General features: G+C 61.0%; 3 protein-coding genes across 10 annotated transcripts in view; 2 read left to right on the forward strand and 1 right to left on the reverse strand.

Moving 5' to 3' along the window:
* SSH2 (slingshot protein phosphatase 2) overlaps positions 1–6,402 on the forward strand; it is a 107,198-nt gene extending 100,796 nt beyond the window's left edge. For all 3 annotated transcript variants that reach the window (XM_064166085.1, XM_064166087.1, XM_064166086.1), the window contains one exon: positions 64–6,402. In XM_064166085.1, coding sequence (XP_064022155.1) covers positions 64–1,995 — 1,932 coding nt within the window. In that variant the 3' untranslated portion in view covers positions 1,996–6,402. The remainder of the gene's footprint in view (positions 1–63) is intronic.
* A 1,464-nt stretch (positions 6,403–7,866) lies between these two features.
* On the forward strand, positions 7,867–13,962 carry CORO6 (coronin 6). Of its 3 annotated transcripts, XM_064166100.1 has the most exons (12): positions 7,867–8,072; positions 10,056–10,255; positions 10,883–11,005; positions 11,454–11,583; positions 11,665–11,846; positions 11,978–12,097; positions 12,331–12,450; positions 12,874–12,978; positions 13,055–13,200; positions 13,282–13,339; positions 13,429–13,659; positions 13,773–13,962. In XM_064166100.1, exons 2-12 carry the CDS (start codon positions 10,058–10,060, stop codon positions 13,893–13,895), a joined length of 1,536 nt encoding a protein of 511 aa, XP_064022170.1. In that variant the 5' UTR covers positions 7,867–8,072; positions 10,056–10,057; the 3' UTR covers positions 13,896–13,962. The 3 variants fall into 3 exon arrangements, with proteins under 3 accessions (XP_064022170.1, XP_064022169.1, XP_064022168.1); XM_064166098.1 differs by lacking the exon at positions 12,331–12,450 and having other exon boundaries at positions 7,870–8,072; XM_064166099.1 differs by lacking the exons at positions 11,978–12,097; positions 12,331–12,450 and having other exon boundaries at positions 7,869–8,072.
* A 476-nt stretch (positions 13,963–14,438) lies between these two features.
* Positions 14,439–22,226, reverse strand: ANKRD13B (ankyrin repeat domain 13B). Of its 4 annotated transcripts, none has more exons than XM_064166091.1 (15): positions 22,065–22,226; positions 18,603–18,738; positions 18,250–18,374; positions 18,122–18,167; positions 17,783–17,926; positions 17,459–17,648; positions 17,275–17,341; positions 17,097–17,178; positions 16,962–17,026; positions 16,755–16,885; positions 16,481–16,638; positions 16,240–16,392; positions 15,993–16,153; positions 15,702–15,778; positions 14,439–15,608 (listed from the first exon to the last, which is right to left on the reverse strand). In XM_064166091.1, exons 1-15 carry the CDS (start codon positions 22,173–22,175, stop codon positions 15,377–15,379), a joined length of 1,878 nt encoding a protein of 625 aa, XP_064022161.1. In that variant the 5' UTR covers positions 22,176–22,226; the 3' UTR covers positions 14,439–15,376. The 4 variants fall into 4 exon arrangements, with proteins under 4 accessions (XP_064022161.1, XP_064022163.1, XP_064022160.1 ...); XM_064166093.1 differs by having other exon boundaries at positions 14,439–15,625; positions 15,660–15,778; XM_064166090.1 differs by having other exon boundaries at positions 14,439–15,778.
* Between the last annotated feature and the right edge of the window lie 129 nt (positions 22,227–22,355).

The following is a 22,355-nucleotide window of genomic DNA, read 5'->3' on the forward strand; positions in this document are numbered from 1 at the left end:
CTGCCATTTGCTGTGTGCCAGCTCAGCTGTTCCAATTGTAAATGTCCTGTTTCTGTGTTGCAGGAGGTCCCCGAGCTGCCTGCTGCAGGCCAGCTCACGAGATCCCACTCGGAAAATGCTATTTCTGTGAAGGAAATCATCACTGAGATCGAGTCAATCAACCAGGCAGCAGGACCTGCCCAGCAGAAAGAGGGTTCAGCCAGCCTCACCCAGACACCAAAGAGGAACACACTGCATGACTTGCCAGTGGAGGCAATTTGGATGTCAGAAAGGCTTGAGCAGAGTGAGGGAGCCTGTGCTGGTCACCAGGAAAAGGAGAAGGACTCTCTGCAAGCTGAGCAAGAAACTGCCCCTTCCCTGCAGCCATCTTCTGGTAAATCAGACCTGGAGGAAGGCAGCTCTGGTGGGGATCCACAAGAGCCTCACAGCTCCATCAACCCTGAGCCCAAGTGGTGCCCTGGCTCCGTTCGGCGAGCCACCTTGGAGTTTGAGGAGCGCTTGAGACAGGAGCAGGAGCACCAGCACACATCCCCTGTCTGCCTCTTACCGACCCGCAAGAACTCCAGGAACGACTCTCCTGCTGCCGAGCTCCTGCTGCGGGGGAAGAGCGAGGAGCCACCCCTGGAGCTGGCTCCAGAGGGTGGTGAGCCACAGGGCCTAGGTGCTGAGGACCTGCTGCTGCCTCCTGAGGCAGAGCTGCCTGCAGAGCCCAGGCCGGGGCAGGAGGGAGCAGCACAAGAGCACAGGACAGTGGTCTCGTTTGATGGGACAGCGCCACCCCTGCCCTCCCTCCTCCCAAAGAAAATGGAGATCATCGAGTACACTGCCGCGGTCAGGGCTGCAGAGCGTCCCGGTGCGACCTGTGAGCAGGGTGGGCTGGACACAGCCGTCCTGCCTTTGGATGAAAACTTGAACCCTTCACTGTGCTCAGAGAAGGCACCGACCTGCCTCGGAGCTCTGCTGCTGGGGAGCCCCTCAGCACCGGAGCAGGCGGTACACAGGCAGGCCACCTTCACCGTGGGCAGTGCTGTCGAGGAGGGTGCTGAGTCATCTGCTCACCTCGGTGCTGCTTCTCCCTCTGCCCAGGTGACCCCTACACCTTCGGCCATCTTGGAGTGCTCCTCTTACCCCCACGTAATTCACCTGGAAGGTGTCACTGAGCAGAGCACGAGTACGGACGATGAGCTGGTCGCGCCGCATGGCACCGAGGGAGATGCATCTCTCCCATTCAGGGACAGACCCAACCCTCTCTGCGAGGGAGGTGCTGGCACCTCCAGGCAGCTGAGCAGTGAGGATTTCACCAGCCCACACACTGAGAACATGGACCTTCTGGACATCTCCTTCCTGTGTTATGGCATCCCTCACAGCTCCAGCAGCCACAGCGTGGAGGAGCACAGCAACAGCCCTGGGCTGGTCAAGCAGCGAGCGAAGGAAATAGAGGCTCGGATCCGGCACGCGGGGCTCACCACACCCTCCCACATGAAGCGCTCGGCCTCCTTGGCCAAGTTGGACTGCCTGGACCTCTCCAAGGATGACTTATCTGAGAGGCAGTCAGCCTCTTCCAATGCCAACCCCGTGCTTTTCACTTGCGTTGCCCTGGGTCAAGGCTTTTGCGAGGGCAGGCTGGAGCAGGGCTCAGAAGGCGCTGGCGGGAAGCATCGCCTGTCCTCCCCCGAGCCCGCCAGGCACTTTGTGGAGCAGCTCAGAACAGCCGAGTGCATCGCCCAGAGCAAGCCTGTGGAGAGGCCGCTAGCTCAGTACGCCAAAGAGTGCGGCTCCAGCCAGCCGAGCTTGTTTTCCAACGCGGATCCAACGTGGACTAGCTCCGAGGAGGGTCTGTCACTGCTCCGGCTGCAGGTCCTGGACTCCTTACCTCCGCCTCGAGGTCTGGCTGTCACAGCCCGGCAGCAGCACGGGAGAACTCATCCTCTGAGGAGGCTCAAAAAGACCAGTGACAAAAAGCGGACAACCAATCCCCTCTACAACACGATGTGAGCCCTGGGCTGCCACCTCTGAGCCCGTGGCGCTGGTTCATGCAAGGGGCAGGTGTAATATAAGGAACATGCACTTTATTGGTTAATTTTATATATATATATATTGTCATTTTACTGTTCCTGCCGCATGTAGGTGTGGGTTGGTTCTTCTGTGTGTGACTGACTGCAGGACTGTTTGGGGTTGGGGGGTTGTTTTTAACGTTTTTTGGGGGTTTGTTGTTTTGTTTTGTTTTTTTATCTTGGGTAACCTCAAAATTTATTTCTTTTTGTTTTGTTTTTTCCCTTTGGTAATTTTTTGTTGTCGTTAGTTTGTTTTAAAAGAACACCTTCCCCATCTGCCAGTTGGCATTGGCTTGCTTTGGCAAGGTGGAGTTTTTGCTTAGAACCAGATCCTAGTTCCTAACTTGAATTTTCCCCATGCCTTGAAACATGGTGCTGGGCGGTTGCTGGGGTGAGAACCACCCCCCCCCCCCCCCAAAATGTGAAGGCTGTGCCAAGGTCCCTCTGTTTGTACTTCTGCAAACTGGAACCCCATGATGCGGGCAGATCACTCAGAAAGCTGCTTCAGGACAACTCCAACCCTAGGCTTGGTTCAGCTTGGTGCATCCCCAAAAGGAGTAAATCTCCCTAGTGGATGGGCTCCACAATCCCCAGGCAGTCTGGCACTAGTGTGGGTCATGCAGAGCTCCCCATTTTGTGGTGAGCTCCTCCAGGAGCTGCCCAGCTCACCTCTCCTCACTGCCCCAGCCAAGCAGGTGAGAGGAAGAGAGCCCCAAAGCCCCAGGGTGTTCTTTTAAAACAAATGCCTCGTTAGGGTTTAACCCTCCCATTACTTGAATACTGCTGTGGACCTTGCAGGTTCACAGCCATATCGTCTGTCCTCTGCCCTCCTGCTGCCTTCCCTCCACCCAAAAGCTGTTCTTGTGTCCCCTCAGCCACACTCTGATCGCTCCTAAACCTGGAGGCAAAGCTTTGTCCTCTGCTGTCACTCCTAACACTCATCCTGGAGGGAAGATCTTTTCTGGAAGCTTTTTTCCTTTCTTCTTAGGCTTTTTTTTTTTTTCCTAAACTGTAAATATGATATTTATAGAGAAACTTTTTTTCCTTTTTTTTTTTTTTGGTGGTTTCTATGGTCTGGGGTCTTTTAAAGAAGGAAAGAAAAAAAAAGGGCAAGACTGCATTCTGTAAACTGGAAAACAAACCCACCTTACTCACACTCAGTGCTGTTCCTTGTCATCTGCACAGAAGTGGCAGTGGATTTGACATCATAAGCTGTCTTCCCTTTCCAGAAGTGAGCCTCGATGCCAGCCTTTGCCAAACATGTCCCTTCTCCTCCAGTGCTGTGTGCAGCCCTGATACCACACCGTGGGAGGAGGACTGCACCTGCCCATCTCCCTCCCTGCATCTGCCTGTCTGCCCCCTGCTTTCAGCTGGGTTTCAGAAGTGCCAGTTAGCCATGGAAAGCTGTTGGCTCTTCTCAGCCATTCTGCAGGTTCCTGCTCCTCTAGAAGGGTCTGCTCCAAATTTCAGCAGATGATTTGGTGGTTCCTGAGCAGCTTGGCCAAATCGAAGCTCCTTTCCAGCTTTGCATATCAGCAGATTGTACATATGCTGTAGGAGCAGAGAGAAAGGGATTTGGCTGTGGCTGAAGGGCTCTGTGTCCTGTCCACAGACTCGTGGCACGTCTGGTGCAAGAACTTGTCTGAGCGGGTGCTTGGCTCTGGCCCAGACCTGCCTTCTGGGGAGGAGCAAAACAGAAGATGCAGAATGGCTCCAACTGAAAGCCTAGCATGGAAAGGATGTGGTGTGGGAGGAGCAGCAGACAAGGCCATGCCTAAATAGCGGTGCTGATGCCGCAGAGTCTGGTGGGCTCTGATGAGACGTGCTCAGCTTGAGCCAGAGGGGAGCACACAGCACTGGAGTGCTGTGGAGTATTGGGATGCAGCGTATCTGCCCTGGGGTAGGTCTGTCCGTAGACCTTCACCTTCTTCCCAGGCAGTGGCAGGGGGTAGCTGAGTAGTTTGAAGTGATCCCACTTCACTGCCCTCCTGCAGCTCCCAGGAATCCTCCTGTGCTGCCTTGCAGAGCCTGCATGCCCACAGCTCGAGCAACGGGGCCATGAGCATGTCTGTCCTCCTCCAGAAGCAGCCTGCACTTCGTCCCTCCCTTTCCAAGTAGCTTGAGCTCTCCTGTGCTGTGGGCAGGCTGGAGCACAGCCCGGAGTAGCCCAGCAGGGCCCTGTCTTGGGTCAAATAGCACAGTGCCCCGGACTGTTTCAGTCACTAGAAGTCACTCAACTCCCTGGCCCGGGAGGCTACAGACTTCTTTTAGACGCTGAGACCTTTGGCTTCTCTTAGCCTGCTCCAGCTGGCTTCAGAGCTGGGCAGGCAGCATGGAAAGGCCAAATGGCTCATGTCATCTTGTGAAGGACAGTTTCAGTCCTTGCCTCCCCCACAAACCTCACCAGACTTGCTACCCACCGTTCTGGCTCTCCAGACATCTCTGCCTGCCCCTCCATGGGTGGAAGGGACGAAGTGCCACCAAGGGCTGGAGAGAGTGTGACTGGCTGGCGACACGTCCTGGTGGCAAGGATCTGCTTGGGAGAAAGCCCTGTGTATAACTTCTTCCCTTGAGAAGAGAGAGGGAGAATGAAAGGGATCAGGTTTCTTTGCCAAGTGTTATCTCAGGAGCAGTGCCCTATAGGAAAGCTGTCCCATGCAGACCAGAAACGTAACTTCTTTCCAGTGCTCTGCTGCTCTCCAGGTGCTTCAGTGGGGGAGAGTAGCAAAGAGGCAAAGACCCTGCAGGAAGGTGCTTTGCTGTCCCCTTGTCCTCTGCTCTGGCTCAGCACAGTTGTTTTTTCCTTTTGGAAACCTGTGGGCAGGTGGAGGGAGTTGGGGAGGATGATTCTCTTCCAGAGTGATGAAGGCCTTGGAGGTCTGGAGGCTCTGACCTGGAGGGCAGAACGAGGGATGGGCTGGAAGGGCACATTGCATGCAGCTGGCTGGGGGTCCTGGGTCCTCTTTGGCCAGTGCCCGGGTGATGGAAGCCATCAAGCCCATGGCATCAGAGGTCTCTGCCTGGGAAGAGTTGTCCTTTTTCCATGCTGGTGGCCCATGGAGGCTCTCTTCTGGTTCCTGGAGAGCTTCTCGTGACCTGAGCACCACAGGGAGCAGCACTTTCCCCCGATGGGAAGGAGCAGCACCCGCAGGGCGCTCAGCATCTGCCAAGCCTTGCTGAGGGAGGGGGTTTAGGAGAAAGGAGTTGTTTTAAGGGCATTTTTGTACAAAGCAACTGTTTTTTAGTCTCGCAAAGCCCTCTCAGAGGATGCTTTATTGTTTACATTGACTCCTGTACAATATCTCAGCCATCGCTGCCCCTCGCCCACCCTGTGCCCGCTGTTCTGTGCCCCCTGAGCCTTGCCCAGGCGTTAGCGTGTGCGTGAAGCTGGGTTTTACACTGTGTCCTGTTGCACTCGGTGGTGTGTGTGTGTGTGTCCGATCTGCTTGAGAACTTGTGACCTGTACAAATTTCTCTCCCCTCCTTCAGCCCTTTCCAGGGGACATAGTCCCAGCGGGTGGCAGGAGGGTCAGGAGGTGACACGGTCTCTTGCTCACTTGGATGTTAAGCAGAGTAGGGATTAGCTCGGCGTCCCTGTGCCAGTGAAGGGCTGGTGGAAGGTATCCCACCCTGGCTCTGGCTGCTCCGGGAATCTCCTGGGAGGCGCAAGCTGCTGGGAAGCAGCACAGGCAGCGAGACACTGACCTGCCTGGGGCTCTGAGCGTCCTGCAGCTCTCCCAGCCCAGCGGCAGGAGGAAGCCATACCCGCCACAGGTCCCCTGCTCCCGTCGTGGTGTGTCCTGCCTTAATCTGGTCCTAGCTCCACACAAACCCCCACGCTTCTCCCTAAGGGAGGGACACCCCATCCCCAGCCTTTGCTGGCACGGGGCAGAGGCAGGCAGCTGGCCTGGCACAGGAGGGGTCCAGGCTGAGCAGAGGGCACTCAGTCACCCTCCGGCAGTGCTGCCAGAGGTGCTAACAGCCCGCCCACGCTGCAGACATCTCTGTTGGCACAAAAGAAGGTGCCAGTGCCTTTTTATTTTCCTTTATGGAGATGTGACCTTCTGTCTGTGCACTGGTGCGATGGGATCGCCCCAGGGCTGGGCAGCCCAGACCCACACCGTCTGCTGGAGCTTGGGGATGGCTGGCGGTGGAGGTGCAAACCGGGGAGGGAAGCACTTCTGTCTGTCCCTCCTGGATCTTCCTTGGTGGCTGGGATTGTCCCCTTCCCCCCTACAGACTTTATGACCGATGTGCTCAGCTGTTTTTAAATGTGAACTTGTGCACTGATGTGCAGATTCAATGTTCTTGTTACCGAATAAATAAAGTTTTATTTTGAAGAGGACAAGGCTGTGCCACCTCCTGTTTGGGCTGGGGGTGAGGAGTGATCCGAGCTGCTGTCGGAGCACAAGGTGGCAGTGGGGCTCTGGGGAACCAGAGCAGGGTTGTTCACTCATCTTCCCTACCAGAATTATAGCCTGGACTCATCCTGTTCCAAGTGATATGTACAGGGAAGAGACAGAAGAGAGTCTATCAGGTGAACCAGTTTTAATCCGTTGTGTCCCCTGCCATGGCAAGCAGGCATGCTGCAGAGGTCTCTGTGGGCTCCCTCTGGCCTGCCTGGCCCTGAGGAGCAGCAGGGCTGTAAGCAAGGGGATACAGTGAGGCCAAATGCCCTGCAGCTCAACCTTAACATCTCTTCATGGAGCTTCCAGCTGGGGCAGGGCTGAGTGAGCATCACTGAGGTGTGGGGCCAGGGGTACAGGGCCATTGCTGCGGGGGCATGGTGGGGCCAGCAGTGTCCCTGGGGTGCCCTATCCCTTCCCACTCCCCATGGCATCAACTGTGGAAAGGCTCCCTGGGGCTTTTTCTCCACTTGCTGGGAATGTGGCTTGCAGTTGGGCCCAAGGGACGTGAGTTTCCAAGCTGAAAGGGCAGAGCAAGCCAGGGCCAGGGTGGGACAAGGCAAGCAGGGAATAACTCGCAGCCCCCTTCCCTCCCTGCTATCCTTTCAGCTAAGCAAGCATAGATGTCACCTTTTCCTTGCCTTTTTGTCAGCTGCCCCCTCGTGTCTGGCTCAGCCAATGCTTGTCCAGCTCTGCTTGGTGGCCTTGTAGGGTCCAGGGCTTTGCTGCCTTTCCAGGAACCACCGTTCCCCTCCCACAGGTCTCTGAGCTCTACAGTCCCTTAATCCCCTTGGGCCAGGGCATCCTCGCAGGGCTGGGCTCTGCTAAATCCCAAATCTGGCTTCTGGATGTGCCTGTAACCATCCTGCTGTGCAGGGCTAGGGCTGGCATGGGCTTACCCCTGTGGGTTTGCAGCCCCAGGGGTGTGTGGCTGGTGAGTCCGTGGGGTGCTGTGTGCATATGAAGCCCTAAGGCCAGCCCATGCTGTGGTGTCTGTGGGGCTGGACTGGCCCCGGGGTGCAAGAGGGCACCTACCACAGCCTCTCAGGATGCCCTGCAGCTGGTGCCCTGCTTGAGCTCTGGACAGAGGTGGCCCTTGGGGTGATGGCAGCCTTGGGGTGCCCAGGGCAGCCCCTCTCCTTGGTTTCCCCCAGTGCTTTTAGCAAGTCGCTGCCTGGCAAAGGCACTTCTCTTGCCCCACGCACCGTACCCGGGGGAGGATGCGGATGCCCCTGAGTTCCTCGCTTTTTAGGAGTGGGGGTGGAGCAAGGGCTGGATCTGCTAGGGTTGACCCCATCCTTGCGGGCAGAGCCCGGGAGGGGGGTGGCCGGGGGCCGGGCAGGGTGCGGGGGCAGGCGGGGCCGGGCCCCCTCCCGCCTCCTGTGCCGGTGCCCGCCGCGGGGGGGCTGTGCCGGCCCCGGCGCCCGGCTGGGCTCAGCTGTTCTCTGCGGCAGCGGCACTGCGCGGTGCCGAGCCCAGCCGCGCCGGGCGGCAACAGAGCGAGGGCCGGGCCGTAGGGAGCGGAGCCGCGGGCCGGGCCCGAGCCGGGCGGAGCCGAGCGGGGCGCAGCGCCGGGGGCGCGCCCGCAGCGCGCAGGAGTCGCGGAGCGCAGGTGGGAGCCGGGACGCGGGAGGGCCGGGGCCGGCGGCGGGCACCGGGAGAGGGGAAGGGAGGGAGAAGGGGCGGTGGGGTGCTGGGCTGCGGTCCCCCGGGCCCTCCGCTCCCTCGCCCGCTGCCCGGCAGGAGATGGCTATATTTGGAAAGTGACCTCTGGTCGTTCCCGAGCCGCCGCTGCGGATTCAATTGTGGCAACGTAATGGCACGGGCCGGGGAGAGGGGAGCGAGGCTGTCCTGCCTGGATCCTGCCTTCTCTGGCCTGCGCCTTGCCCGCACCCTGCCTGTAACATGCCCGCACCCCGCCTGACCCCGCCTGCACCCTCCCGCACCCTCCCGCACCCTCCTGCTCCCCGCCTGCACCCCATCCGGCCCCGCCTGCATCCCGCCCGTGTCGTGCCTGCACCCCGCCTGCTCTCCGCTAGCACCCTGCCTGCGCCTCGTCCAGCTGTCACACCTGCAGCCCAGTGCCAGCCTGCAGCCTACTTGCACCCTCTTTTTACCCCCCACCTGCACGCTGCTAGCACCTCACCTGCAACTACTTAGCCCTGCCTACATGCTGCCTAACTCTGCTTGCACCCCACCTGCACCCTACATGCTGCCTGCACCCTACATGCTGCCTGCATCCTGCTCAGCTCTGCCTGCACCACATCTGCACCTTACCTGCACCCTGCCCAGCCGGTCGGGCTGTTGTTCCCTCTCCTGTATGCCTGCACCCCCAGCTCTGCTCCCTTTGCAGTGGATGAGGTGCTGCAGATACCCCCACAGAGCGAGCTCACTCCTCCCCAGGACTGGGGACGCTGCAAGGGGCCATGGGGGTGCTGAAGTGGTGTCAGTGTCCAGTCCCCTCAGTGGCAGGTCTTTAGGACCCTCCGTCAGCATCTGGCTCTAACCTGGTAAAGGGCCATGAGGACCCCTGGGGATACTCAGGAGCCGGGCAGTTGTGGCATAGCTTGGTGCTGCACATTCCCTGGCCAAGAGCCATCAGCTGGGACGTGGGGAGCAGATTTGCTTCTACCTCTGCTCACACCAGCCCCACAGACTTCGGTCAGCAGTGTTTGGCCTTCCTGGCAGTGGTTTGGTGACTAATCACAGCCCATGGCAATAGCTGAGACCCCCAAAAAGCACAGAGGAGCCCCTGGGACTGTCTGTGGCTCACGTGCTGCTGGTCCCCAGTTCAAGCAAGGTTGTGGTCCCGAGGGGCTCAGTGCTCTCCAGGCAGGTCTCAGGGGCAGCACAAGCCCAGTATAGAGATGAGTGCAGGCAGCATGCTCGGCTGAGGGCTGACACCGTGCTGAGGCCATGCTGGGCATGGGAAGCTCCTCTGCACTCTGGTATGCCCATCGGGAGCTGTGGCTGTGCTGGATCCAGCCCTCACTCAGAGTCAATGCCAGATCAGTGGACTGGGGGTGCAGTGAGCAGCACATGTGGAAACCCAGGGCAGGAGCCCATCAGGTGGACATGCTGGAGGCAGAGCCTCCATCCTGTGTGGGTGCTGGGTTGAGCCAGGTGACCTCAGGTCACCACTGTGGGATGGGACACTAGGGGACAAGCTGTGACCTGGCGCATGGCACCTCTGTGTCTGCCCCAAATTGCCCTCAGCCCCACTTCCCTACTGTAGTTGCTCACATGCCAACCCCAGTGCCAGCTGTGAGCTGGGGCACAGCACAACTGCAGGGCAGCACACAGCTGTATTTCATGGTATGGCCTTGTCCCTGCCCTGCTGTCAAGTGACTCCAGCTGCAGGATGCCTGTCCCCAGCACTGGCAGCACCTACATTACCCCTCTACCAGGGCTGCCCCTGCTCCCTTCTGTGGGACCACAGTCACATCAGGCTGCTCCCTCATCTCCTACCAGACTGCCCCCAGACTACGCCCAGAGTGTAGTGGGGAGGGGTCTCTTAGAACATGAGGCCACAGGGGGCTGAAACGCCTCTGTGCTGTGCTGGGGCGGGGTCATGGCCTGCCTCTGTGCCCCCCAGTCATGAGCCGTCGCGTGGTGCGCCAGAGCAAGTTCCGGCATGTCTTCGGGCAGCCGGTGAAGGCTGATCAGATGTACGAGGACATCCGCGTCTCCAAGGTGACGTGCGACAGCTCCTTCTGTGCTGTCAACCCCAAGTTTGTGGCCATCATTGTGGAGTCTGGTGGTGGGGGAGCCTTCATCGTCCTGCCCCTTGCCAAGGTGAGTGGGGAGACTGCTGGCGTCTGACTCTACCCTAGGATGCACTAAGTTAGGGGACACATGGTGATGAGCTCTGCTTTTGGCGTGCTGCTGTAGCCTCAGACCCCCCCAGCCTTTGCCCCAGCATCCCTATGCTCATGTGAGGGCTTGGGACGCGGACAGCCCAGGATAGTCATCATTATCTGTGAAGGGTGATAGCCCAGGGGTGATCAATGGGATGCAGGAAATCCCTAGATGCTTTCTCCCCATCTCAGATTCTCCAGGGGCACATGATGCCCAGGGAGCATCCCAGTGGGGTGGGAATCAGCCTTGCCCACCGCAGCAGAGAGGCTGGGAGGGAGTGCCCAGCTTCTACTTGCTATCAGAAGGGACACAGAACAACCCCTCTCAGAGTACATAATTCCTCTCTGCATCACTACAGAGCTTTGTGCTAAGTGCCCCCCATGCCCAGGGTATGCTTCAGTTTCCTTCTCTGAGGCAGGTGCAAAGCTCTGGCTGTCGCCAGGGCCCTCTGCATGTCCACGTTTGTGCCACAGCTCCACGCGGTGGCCGGGCTGAGGCCTGGGAAGCACCCGGCAGGGTCTCCCCCATCCACTGGAGACTCATCCAAGCACCTTGACATTGCAGACAGGCCGGGTGGACAAGAACCACCCGCTGGTGACAGGGCACACAGCACCCGTGCTAGACATCGACTGGTGTCCCCACAATGACAACGTCATCGCCAGTGCCTCGGAGGACACCACTGTTATGGTGAGCGGCCGAACGCTGGGCACGGGGTGGCAGTGGGCACTGGGGGAGCGTCAGAGAGCATCCCCCCCCCGCTCCGCCGCCTGTGAAGTGTCAGTGGCCTATTTTTAGCCCCAGCGCCATGCGTTCGCGCTGGCGGTGGCTGCTCTCTCCATGATGCAGCACTTTGTGCTAAATATACCCGCCCCAGCGACTCAGCACCCACCAGTAGCCGGGGGGGCTGGGGACTGCACCCCAGCCATGCCCCCCTCCATGTGCACGCCAGTACCCCTACTGCTTGGGCTGCACTTCAGGGCAGAAGTGCTGCTGCTGCTGTCCCCTCGTCATCTTCCTCACAGCTTGAGCTGGGATTAACGATGAGGTTAATTGGTTCCAAGGCCCTTAGCTGTTTAGTGCTCACCCATGGGGTGATCCCTGCTGCCCCATGCCTTGCTCTCCACCCTCCCCCTAGGTGTGGCAGATCCCCGACTATGTCCCTGTGCGCAACATCACCGAGCCAGTGGTGACACTGGAGGGACACTCCAAGCGGGTGAGCATCATCTCGTGGCACCCCACCGCCCGCAACGTCCTGCTCAGCGCAGGTAAGGTGGTCCTGGGTCACGCCCCCTGGCGTTGGGAGCGATCTGTGGGGTGACAGCGTCAACCCCATTGATCCTCTGCAGGCTGTGACAACTTAGTGATCCTCTGGAATGTGGGCACGGGCGAGACGCTGCTGGTGCTGGACAACATGCATACGGATCTCATCTACAACGTGGGCTGGAACCGCAACGGCAGCCTCCTGGTCACCACCTGCAAGGACAAGAAGGTCCGCATCATCGACCCCCGCAAGCAGCAGATAGTGGCGGTGAGTGGCCCCCATTGTGTGTCCCCTCCGGCATCCCACCGCGGGGTCCCCGCCGTGCCTATCTGACCCTACTAACCACCCGCACCCGCACGTCTCTGTGTTTGGTTTTAACCCGCTAACGGCCGGCGCAGGAGAAAGAGAAGCCACACGACGGCACCCGCCCCATCCGTGCCATCTTCGTGGCCGATGGCAAGATCTTCACCACAGGCTTCAGCAAGATGAGTGAGCGACAGCTGGGCCTCTGGGACCTGGTACGGACGGCGGCTCCCACCCAGCCAGTGCCGCCCCGAGGAGCCCGTAGAGCCCAGCCAAGCCGGGCATGCGCCGGCTGCCAGGGACGCTCTCCAGCAGCACATGCACCCCAGGACCCTGATGCACTTACCAGGAGCAGGATTCAGCAGTTGTTTCTGGGAGACAGATTCAGATCCCTTCCATTTTTCCTCCCTTCCCATGCCCCCTGCTGACTCTCTCCCCCTCCCCCCAGGAGAGGTTTGCCCCCCACGAAGGGCTGAGGCCCGTACGGGCCATCTTCACCCGAGAAGGACACATCTTTACCACGGGCTTTACCAGAATGAGCCAGCGGGAGCTGGGCTTGTGGGACCCGGTAACGAGGCCGCATGGAGTGCTGCCCTGGGAACTTGGCCCCCTCCTCAACCCTCAGCCCCCCTACCCTGGGATGGGGTGCCTGCTGCATCCTGTCCTATCCCCCCCGAAAAAAGATGCCAAGTTCCCAAGTGTGCCGTGCTGTGCAAGGCATGGGGAGGGCTCTGGGAGGGGCAGAGTGCAGTGCAGATGGGGGGCAAGGCAGACTGAGGTGCACCCAGCCATGAAGGTAAGCAGGAGTGCCGATAGGGTGCTGGGGGTTGGAGGGGCATGCCTAGCTGTCTGCCTGGGGGTATGCATACCCTGGGAGTGGGGGACGAGCCCCGTCCCCACAGTATGCTGTGGCTAATGTGTGTGACTAACTGAGGTGGGGGTTTTGGGGCCAGTATTCACACTCCCCCAACACACTGCTCTGACTCCACAGAAGAACTTCGAGGAGCCCATCGCTCTGCAGGAGATGGACACCAGCAATGGGGTCCTGCTGCCTTTCTATGACGCCGACTCCAGCATCGTCTATCTCTGCGGGAAGGTAACTGCAGCCCCACCCTGGTTGCCTCAGCCCTGGGGTTGCTGTGCCTGGCTGACACCTGTCACTGCACCCACAGGGTGACAGCAGCATCCGGTACTTCGAGATCACAGACGAGGCACCCTACGTGCACTACCTGAACACCTACAGCAGCAAGGAGCCGCAGCGGGGCATGGGCTTCATGCCCAAGCGTGGGCTGGATGTCAGCAAGTGCGAGATAGCCAGGTGAGAGCTGGGGAGGGATTGAGGGGAGTGAGAGGGGCCGGGAGAGGATAACCACACCCTGACCACTTCTGTCCCACGCAGGTTCTTCAAGCTGCACGAGCGCAAGTGTGAGCCCATCGTCATGACGGTGCCACGCAAGGTGAGCCCGTGGGGGGTCCCTGGGAGATGGATGAGTCCGAGGGCACACACCCCACCCCCACCTCACCACGGTGTTGCTTGCCCCTGCAGTCAGACCTCTTCCAAGACGACCTGTACCCTGACACCCCGGGCCCCGAGCCGGCCCTGGAGGCAGATGAGTGGCTGTCAGGGAAGGACGCAGATCCCATCCTCATCTCGCTGCGGGATGGCTACGTCCCCATCAAAAATCGGGAGCTGAAGGTGGTCAAAAAGAACATCCTGGACAGCAAACCTCCTCCGGGTCCCCGCCGCAGCCACTCCGTCTGCGACCCTGATTTCTCCGTGAGTGCTCTGGGGGTGGGGGTGTCTCAGCGGGTCTGTCCTCTGGCCTGGGCTGGGGCCGAGGAGGCTGGAAGAGACTCCGCAGTAACTCCGTGTGTCGTCTCTTCCTGCAGCGGCCAGCCTTGGAGGAGGTGCTGGAGGAGATCCGTGCCCTGAAGGAGACAGTCCAAGCGCAGGAGAAGCGCATCTCCGACCTGGAGAACAAACTCTGCCAGTTCACCAATGGCACGGACTAGCGCGGTGGCATGGGCAGGGCAAGGACTGCCCCGGCCCCCCCGGGGATTAAAGCCAAGTCCCCGCAGAGGGCAGGAGCCCAGAGCCGTGTTCTTTCCCCAGGAGCCAAGGCTGCAGGAGGGGGCCGAACCCCGACCCACCCTCCAGTGACTTCGGCCTTATCCTGCTCCCAGGGTGGTCCGACACATTGACACCCTGCTGCAGCACCCAAGGGGTGCCACTTCCGTGCCCGCAGGCTGGGGGTGCTGAGCATCCTTCCTCGGGGACCAGCAAGCTGGGCACCAGCATCCTCCCAGGATGGAGGGGCATCCTGGTCCCCCCACCCACGTCGGGATGCACTTGGGTACGGTGCTATATCGCCCATCCCCCACTTTGGTAGGTGCTCCCAGCCAGCTCTTTGTTTTTGGGTTGCCCTTTTTATTAAAGGGCTCGGGTGCCCGTGACCATGTGGCAGGTACAGGGGACACAGGATCACCCTGCGGGGGAGCTCTGTCTGCGCCCCGCTGCTCGCACAGCCCTGTCACAGGCAGAGAGACGCCGAGAGAGACAAACATTAAAGAGCATTTATTGGTGTTGGCCGCGGTCGGAGCTGCTCGGGCTCCCCCGGCCTTGGCCCAGACGTCGCTTGTGGGGTGCATGGTAGGGGGGCACCGGCTACGAAAAGTCCCAGGGGAGTGAGCCGGCCCCCCTGCAGCCCCCAGCCCCCCATGTGCAAAGGAGGAGCAGCCCGAGGTTAGCACCATTTGACGTAAGGTTTCTCTCAGGGTCAGTGCCCGGGTAGACGGGGTGCAGCGCTGCCAAGGGCAGGGGGTATCCAAGCAGGACAGAAGGGGTGCGAGCAGGATAGAAGTGGTTGTGACACCAGGCAGCCTTTCACAGGCACCCCCTCAGCTGCCCCAGCAGGCCCCCACACCGAGATGGGGGGTGGCTGTGCAGCCCCACGCTGGCTGGGGGATGCAACGGGGCTGAGCCTCCCCACCCCTGCGCGTTGGCAGGCAGAGCAGCTCCTGGGTAAGTGCACTTCATAGCGCCTGGGCAGGGAGGCTGTGAGGACTGGGCAGAATCCCCTAGCTCTGGGGAGTCCCCAGGACCTCACACAACTGGCAGCCCCTCCCCCCCTCCATTTGGGGCAGGATATTCCCCCACCCCGAGATGCTGAGCTGCATCCGATAGGGTGGTTGTAGGGGGTCTAGGGCTGTCCCAGGGTGCGGTGCAGTCTGTAGGGTTGCCCCCCCCCCCCCCCCCCCCCGTCACCCTAGATGCAGGACTGTCACCTCCATCCTACCCTGCTGTGGGGTGTCACCCCTTGCGTCTTTGTACTGCCTCAACTATGGGGACAATCTTCCCAATGCAAGGCCGAATCCTGCACACCCTCCTCCCTATTTGCCCTCCACAGTCCCTGGGCTGGTTCTCCCCACCCCATTCTCGCTCTGTGCCCCCAGACACAGCACTGGCCGTGTCTCCATGCCCGGTGGGAGGGGGCTCAGTGGGGACTCGGGGTCACTTCTCTGTCAGCGAGAGCTGCAGGATGCGCTGCAGCTCCTCTTCCTCCTGGCGTGTCCGGCGCTCCGCTTCCTCCTGCTCCCGCGCCGAGAGTGCCATGGCCAACCGCAGCTGCTCCGCGTAGCTGGGGAACAGGGCGCTGGGCCCCCCCCCGCCCCCCCCCCGGGGCTGGGGTGACAGGGGGACGGGGGGCTGCTGTGTGCTGGGGAGTCCTGGGGGGTGGCAGGGTCTTCAGCGAGGGTCGCCGCGGGGCTGGCTCCCACTCCCGGTCCCCCCCGGGGGGGTACTGGCCAGACTTTACCAACCTGTCTCCTCGGCGACCTTCGTGTGACATGGGGTGGGTGCCAGGCTTGCTGTTAGTCAGCGCTTCCCAAATGGTGACCTACAGGCAAAGGGGAACTTGGAGGGTGGCACCCCTCCTCAGCACCCCAAAATCCATGCCCCACCTTGCATGAGCTCTGACCCACCACTGCAGGACACAAGGATGGGTCAAGGCGGGGTGAACATCCCAGGAGAAGCACTAGGACAGGATAGGCAGCGATGTTCCCCAGCTGGGGCAGGGGGCAGGGAGAGGCTGAAGAGGTGTCAGTGCCCACCTGGTCGTACTCGCTGCCCGCTTCCAGCAGGCTCTGCTGGATGGCAAACTGCAGCAGGTCATCCTCATCTTCCCGCAGGGCATCCTGGTGGGTGCCCACCACGCTGTACCCCCGTGGCACCTCGAACAGCGCCGGGTCCATCTCACACGCTCGGCAGGAAGCTGCGGGGAAACAGGTGCCGGCATGGCTGGGCACCCCACTGTGTCCCACTCCACCCCAGCAGCCATGTGCCCCCTGCCCCGCCTACTCAAGGAGCTGGAGCTGCTAACGCTGGAGGAGTCGCTGCTGGGCGAAGGTGCCTCGCTGCTGGGGCTGTGCCGCAGGGAGCTGACGGGCTCGTCACACCCGTTGAGGTTCCCGAAGGTGATGCGGGCATTGAGGATGTGGAAGATGGGGATTTCTGCAGGAAAGGAGGGAAAAAGCAGAGAGGGGAGCTGGGTGCATCACCTGAACCGGGAACAAAGACACCACCACCCCCTTCCCCCTACCAATCTTGACGGGGAAGCCGGGCGGGAGGCGCAGGGTGATGAAGTCCCGCAGCTTGGCGAAGAGCGCGTTGCTTATTGCCATGAGGTCAATGATGGGGGCGACCTGCTCGCAGAGGGACAGCGGGTGGTCCTCACACAGCCACAGCTTTGCCTTGAACCTGGTGGGGACAGGTGCTGGACTGGGAAGCCCTGCCTGCTCCCCAGCCGGGGGCTCTGCAGCAGTCGGGGGAGTGAGACAGTGAGGGGCTCCCCAGTCTGCTCCTTCCCCACTCACTTCTGTGTCTTGGTGGTGAGTTCCATGGGCCGCCCCATGTCCCGGTTGCCCAGCTCGAAGTTGGGGTTGAAGTACTCCTCAGGGGTGATGGCGGTGGGGTTGGCATGGCTCAGAGTCTGCGTGATCAGCGTCTGCGGGACAGCCCAGCCGGGTGAAGGGGAGGTGTCCAACTGCAGGGCCACCCCCTCAAACCTCTGAGACACTCACCCCGTTGTTGGGCCCCACATGCTGCTCAGCGATGCCCAGGAAGGATTGCAGGGGGGTCTTGCTGCCTGTGGAGAGGAGGGGGTGAGGGCCAGGGCCAGCACAGTACCCTGCCTGCCCAGTTGGCACCAGTTGCACCTTTGCTCTTGCCCTTGTGCTGGTCTGAGAGGTGCTCGGTCCGAGTCCGCGTGATCAGCTCCACGTTGGATGCACCATAGACCTGGCCAAGGAGGGTGAATGACAGAGATGGAAACCCACCACCCACAGCTGGCCATGCCGTCCCCCTGCTCCAGAGCCCAAGCTCCCTGCCCCTCACCTTGGCCTCATACCCATTCACCATTTCTGTCTTCTCACTCCTCCAGCCCAGGATGCCAGACTTGTTCCTGGGGTGACACAGAGCACTGTGAGTGGTGGATAGGCTTGTTCTGACAGCCCAGGGTGCAAGCACATTGAGGGGCTATGCAGCCTGGGGAGGGGGCTTAGTGCTGCCCCCAGCCCACCTCTCAAAGGCGATGTTCTTGGTATCAAGCTGGGTAGTGACGACAGGGGCCGTCAGCCGCCCCATCACCTGCTCCTCGGTGGGCTGCACAGCAGCCAGCAGCACCTCCTGGTCATGTCCAGCCAGGGCCAGTGTCTCCGAGTAGACCACTCGCCGGTCATGGTCTATCTCCATCACCACTGCACTGGTGTCTACAGGGAGTGGGTGGCCAGGATATGTGAGGACAGCCACAGTCCCTAGCATGTCACCCAGCCCTGCTGCAGTGCCAAGGGGCTCTGCTAGTGTTCCCCAGTGAGGGCAGTGAGGGGCCCTGGTGCTGGCTCACCTTGACCTCGAAAGACAAAGCTGCGGTTGCCCCGCTGCCAGGTCATATGGTCAAAGCCCAGCAGCGTGGTGTCCACCCGCAGGTTCTGGCCACTCTTCCACACCTTGTAGGTGTCACTGGGGCAAATCTTGGACACCAGTGGCACTGGGGAGAGACAGCAATAGTCCAGATGGGGATGGAGCCATCTTGCACCAGCGCTGAGCTGAGAATGCATCTGGAGAACCCAATGCCTTTGTAGGACAGGGGTCTGCAAGCTCGGGATGTAGAGGGCCAAGGAGGTAGGTGTGCCCTGTCCTGGGGATGGATGCTGGGGCTCCTGCTCCTCTCCTGTCAGCTTACCCCAGCTGGTGAATTCCCACTTCATCTCCACGTAGAAGTCCTGGGCCTGTGGAGAGCGCAGTGAAGTCAGGAGGAGCCTGGGGCTGACATTCCATCCCCCTGCCCCATGGCCGCTGCCCCAGGGGTACCTTGCGCAGTTTCTCCAGCAGAATGGGGATCCCAGCCAGACGTTTGATGGCTCTCTGGTAGTCACGGTAGCGCAGAACCAGCTGCACCAGCTCCAGGTCACGGGTGCTCACAGCCTCCTGCAGGACTGCAGGGCAGAGGGACAGTGCCCAGGAGTGTGGCACCACATGGTATGGCACAGCATGGCACAGCAGAGCTGGTCACTGCACAGGAGCTGTGTGCATGTAGCACCGCGTGAGCTGGCCCCTGGGGAGCTGCAGCACCAGGTTGAGCATGCCTATGCACATGCTTGTGCCTGTGCCCATGCCAGGGTATCTTGATGGAAGGCTGAAGCAGCTAGTTTCCCCCTGCTCACCTGTCCAGCCACTTCTGTTCTCCTTGCCCACATCGGCACCATGTTTCAGGAGCACCTTGGCACACTCAAGGTGACCCAGTGTGGTGGCCAGGTGCAGTGGGGTGCGTCCTCGGGGGTCGAGTTGCTCAATGTCAGCCTGCCAGGAGCAAGTGGGGCTCAGGAATCATCAGGGTGGCCAGATCTTGACCCCTAAATGTCCCCTCCAGATGTGAAACTCCCGACCAGGGAAAGCACACAACATCTGATGGTGTCTCAGAGAACATCCCCATCCCTGAGCTCCTCCCAGACACGCATTCCAAAGGCTCTCTGCTTCGCACAGCCAGATCTATGGAGAGGGCGGGGAGAGTGTGGTGGTGCCCTCCGGCACCCAGCATACCTTGGCACGGTCAGGCTGGGCTGCACCCACCACATATCACAGCGTGGCAGAGGGGCACAGATGCTCCTGCTGTGGTGCACAGGGAGCTCTGTATGGCTTGATGTAGCTGCAAGCACGGGAAAAGCCCCTACTCCTGGGATTTGGAGGGGAGGGGGCTGCTGCCCAGTTGCCAGGCAGCAGCTGCCAGCAGGGCCCCTCCACTGGGGCCTGGAGCTCGACGGGCGACGTGGGCTGCGGCGGGCGCACGTGTTCCCCTGCCTGAGCCGGAGGTGTGGGTGGCTGCGTGAGTGGAGCGGCTGCTTGGAGGATCCCTGGGCTCAGGGGAGCTGCACGTTGGGGCTGCGATTGTTTGTGCCAAGCCTGGAGCCTGGCACCCAGCCAGCCTTGAGGAATCCCTCTCCTGCTGGCAGCCGCAGTGGGCACCCCGAGCACCCCACTCCCCACACAGAGTGCAGCATCACATCCATGCCCAGATCTGAGGACACAGCTTGGGGCCCAATGGAGCACTGTGAGGTGGCCCCAGGTTCTGCCTCCCCAGCACCCAGCCAGGGCAGAAGCCTAGAGAGGGGCAGCTGGATGCTGCCAGGGCAGGAGGCAGTGGGGACAAACTACAAGTCAACGCACAGGTTTTGGAGAGGCTGCCTCTGGGAGGACAAATCTGGGATGCAGGATCCAAAGATGTCACCTGGGATTGGGCACCTCTGAGGTGTTCAGGGCTAGGCAAAGGTGGAGTGTGGGCTCACTGATGCCCACAGCAAATCCCTGCCTCACTCCGGAGCATGTCCTACAATCTCTCCGCCCCAGGGCTGTCTCCATCCCTCTCCAAGGTGTGGACATCCCCATCTCCTTCCTTGTCCCCAGGGCCTCACCAGGCAGGGGGACTCTCCAGGCTGCACACACCACTGTAGTGAAGCAACCGCCCAGTTCCTCGGGAGCCCATGCTCTGCTCCAATGCTCTCCAGGCGACTGCTGCTTCTTAATTGAGCTAATGAAATTCCTCTAATTAAAGCAATCGCCCCCCAGCCAGAGGATGGCTGCTGCAGGCTCATCAGGGCTCTGCAGCCTTTCCCCAGTACCAGGCAGGACAAGGGTCCCCACTCTAGGGACACAGCGCCAGAGGCAACCCCAGGGGACACAACATGACCCAGTTTCACCAGAAAGAGCTTGGTCCTGGACCCTGGTGCTGGGGCAGCCCCAGCTCAGGGACCACAGAACAGACCTCAGAGTACTGCCTGTCCTGGGGCCTTGACAGTCACTGGTGATGGGGACAGGAACAGAGATGGCTTTGGAGTGGCAGTGTCACAGCACAAAACCACAGCTTAGCCTCTCCTCTACCGTCTGTGTACATGGTACAGTTCATCCCTTTTGCTGGGGTTGTCCCCAGGGTGGGTGATCCCAGCACCTGCTCCTGGGTGGCACCAGAGGACACAGGCCAGTACGGGAAGGTGGTGCCAGGCGCTGCTGTCCCTGTGCAGCCTCTGTCATGAGTGATGGGGCAGGCTGCAGCATGGGGTATCCTGGCACAATGGGGTCCATGTCACTGCCTGTCACTTCCCCGCCCTGTCTCTGCCATAGGGACCTACTGACTTGAGCTCCCCGGGTGTAGGCAAGATCATGGTGACAATCCAGTGGTGACCCATACAGGGCCCTCATGGGGACATGAAGAACAATGCTGCTAGGTGACTCAATGCCAAACACTTGCATGTGTGGGGAGACCCAGGTGGTGCCACTGCCCCCACACAGGTCCTTGGAAGGGCAGAGCCCCCACATAGGGGGTATGCCCAGCCCCCAGCATCGCCCAGAGCATCAACAGCAACCCACTTACATGGGGTATGCTCTTGCAGGGGAAAAGGGCTGAGCTGTGTCCCCAGATGCCCTGGACAGAGGTGGGGGCTCAGCCTGGATTGGCCCCCTGGTCCTTTCTCCAAAGCCCCACCTGCCTTGGGGTCTGTTGTACAGCACCCGTGGACCATCCTGATCACCCTCGAGGTGCACACAGGGACAGCTTTGCCATGGCAGATCCCCTTCACTGGTAGGGCTGGGGGGAGGTGAGTTAGAAAACCCTCTGTAGGCAAACAGGGATGGAGCCCCCATCACAGCCCTTCCATCTAGCTGCATCCGCTGAGTCGCTGTCTCTTTGATCTCTGCCGCGCTGGGCTCCCGGGGAAAATGACCCCAAATTACCACGGAAATAAAAACACTAGCGATGGGGGGGAGGGAGGCAGGTCGGGGCGATGCTGGTGCAACCCCCCCGAGTCGGCCCCACAATGGAGGCGGGTGTGGCGAGAGCCATTGCCTGCATCCCGATGGGAGCATCGCAGCACGGCCGCTCCCCGTTTTGTGCATCAGTGGGGGCCATCCAGCGTGGCGCTCAGCACTTTGGGGTTCCCGGAGCTGGGCTGAGAGAGCAGGGATGCTCGGCACAGCACCACCGCCGGCCTTCCTCCCGTGCCTGCGGTTTCCTGCATCTTCGGGGTTGGGTTTTAATTACCTGGTTTGCAACGCCACGGGGGAAAGGGAGGCTGGGAACCCGTCTGGGGACGTGCCATCTCCGGCCGGCTTGGGGGGGGTTCCCAGGGTGGGGGACATAGTGGGTTCCTCCACTCTGACAAGAATCTGCCAGGTCTCCTGGGGCTGGAGGGGCTGCACCCCGGCGAAACAAGGGCCCTGTGTTCCCTCCCTCGAGAGGGGCTCAACCTGAGGGTGGGGAGCAGGGGGTGGGTGTACCCTCAGCGGGACTAGTAACAACCCCAGGAGCAGGGTGCGGGTTGGGGTGTTAGGGACCCGTGGAGGCCTAGCAGGTAGCCGGGGACACGTGGGGAGGGATGCTGGGGGCTGCCTGCACTGGGGGCTGCAGGTAACCGGCCGGTGGTACCTAGCCCTCTGTGCCAGCTGCCCCTAGGGGTGCAGGCGGACAGAGACATGCAAACTCCGGGAGGGACCCCAACCCCACCCTCATCATCTTCATCTCCATTCTCATCCCAGCCCCGAGCAGGAGGCTGGCTGCATTGCATCAGCCCGAGCCGAACCGGGCCGGGCCGTACCCCGTGGTGGGGGAGTTACCCCTCACCTCCCCACCACCCCACCTGCTTGGCGCTGAGCTCTCGGTCCAGGTCACGGGCTCGGTTGTGCCAGACGAGGTAGTGCAGCGGGTACCTGCCCTCCGGCCCCTTCCTGCCTGAGCAAGACGCGAGCATCCTCCGTGCATGCTGGAGCGGAGCGGCGCGGCGGGCGCGGCGCGGGGCGGAGCGGGGCCGGCTGCGGGGTGGGGTATGCGGGGCGGGGCGGCCGCGGCACCTCCCGAACGGTGCTTCCCCCGCTCACCCCTACCCCGCACCGCCCGGCCTCATGGGACTTGTAGTCGCCCTGCCAGGCAT

Source organism: Pogoniulus pusillus, chromosome 27 (genome assembly GCF_015220805.1).
Source record: "Pogoniulus pusillus isolate bPogPus1 chromosome 27, bPogPus1.pri, whole genome shotgun sequence".
NCBI lineage: Eukaryota > Metazoa > Chordata > Aves > Piciformes > Lybiidae > Pogoniulus > Pogoniulus pusillus.

Bases quoted from the DNA above. Each gene is read 5' to 3' on its own strand.
- CORO6 (XM_064166100.1), top strand. From the start codon at position 10,058: ATGAGCCGTCGCGTGGTGCGCCAGAGCAAGTTCCGGCATGTCTTCGGG. The intron at 10,256-10,882 runs GTGAGTGGGGAG...TTGACATTGCAG, and splicing joins TCGTCCTGCCCCTTGCCAAG to ACAGGCCGGGTGGACAAGAA. The intron at 12,979-13,054 runs GTAACTGCAGCC...CTGCACCCACAG, and splicing joins TCGTCTATCTCTGCGGGAAG to GGTGACAGCAGCATCCGGTA.
- ANKRD13B (XM_064166090.1), bottom strand. From the start codon at position 22,175: ATGCTCGCGTCTTGCTCAGGCAGGAAGGGGCCGGAGGGCAGGTACCCG. The intron at 18,739-22,064 runs GTGGGGTGGTGG...TGCTCCTGGCAG, and splicing joins GAGAGCTCAGCGCCAAGCAG to GCTGACATTGAGCAACTCGA. The intron at 16,886-16,961 runs GTGAGTGTCTCA...GCTGTCCCGCAG, and splicing joins ATGTGGGGCCCAACAACGGG to ACGCTGATCACGCAGACTCT.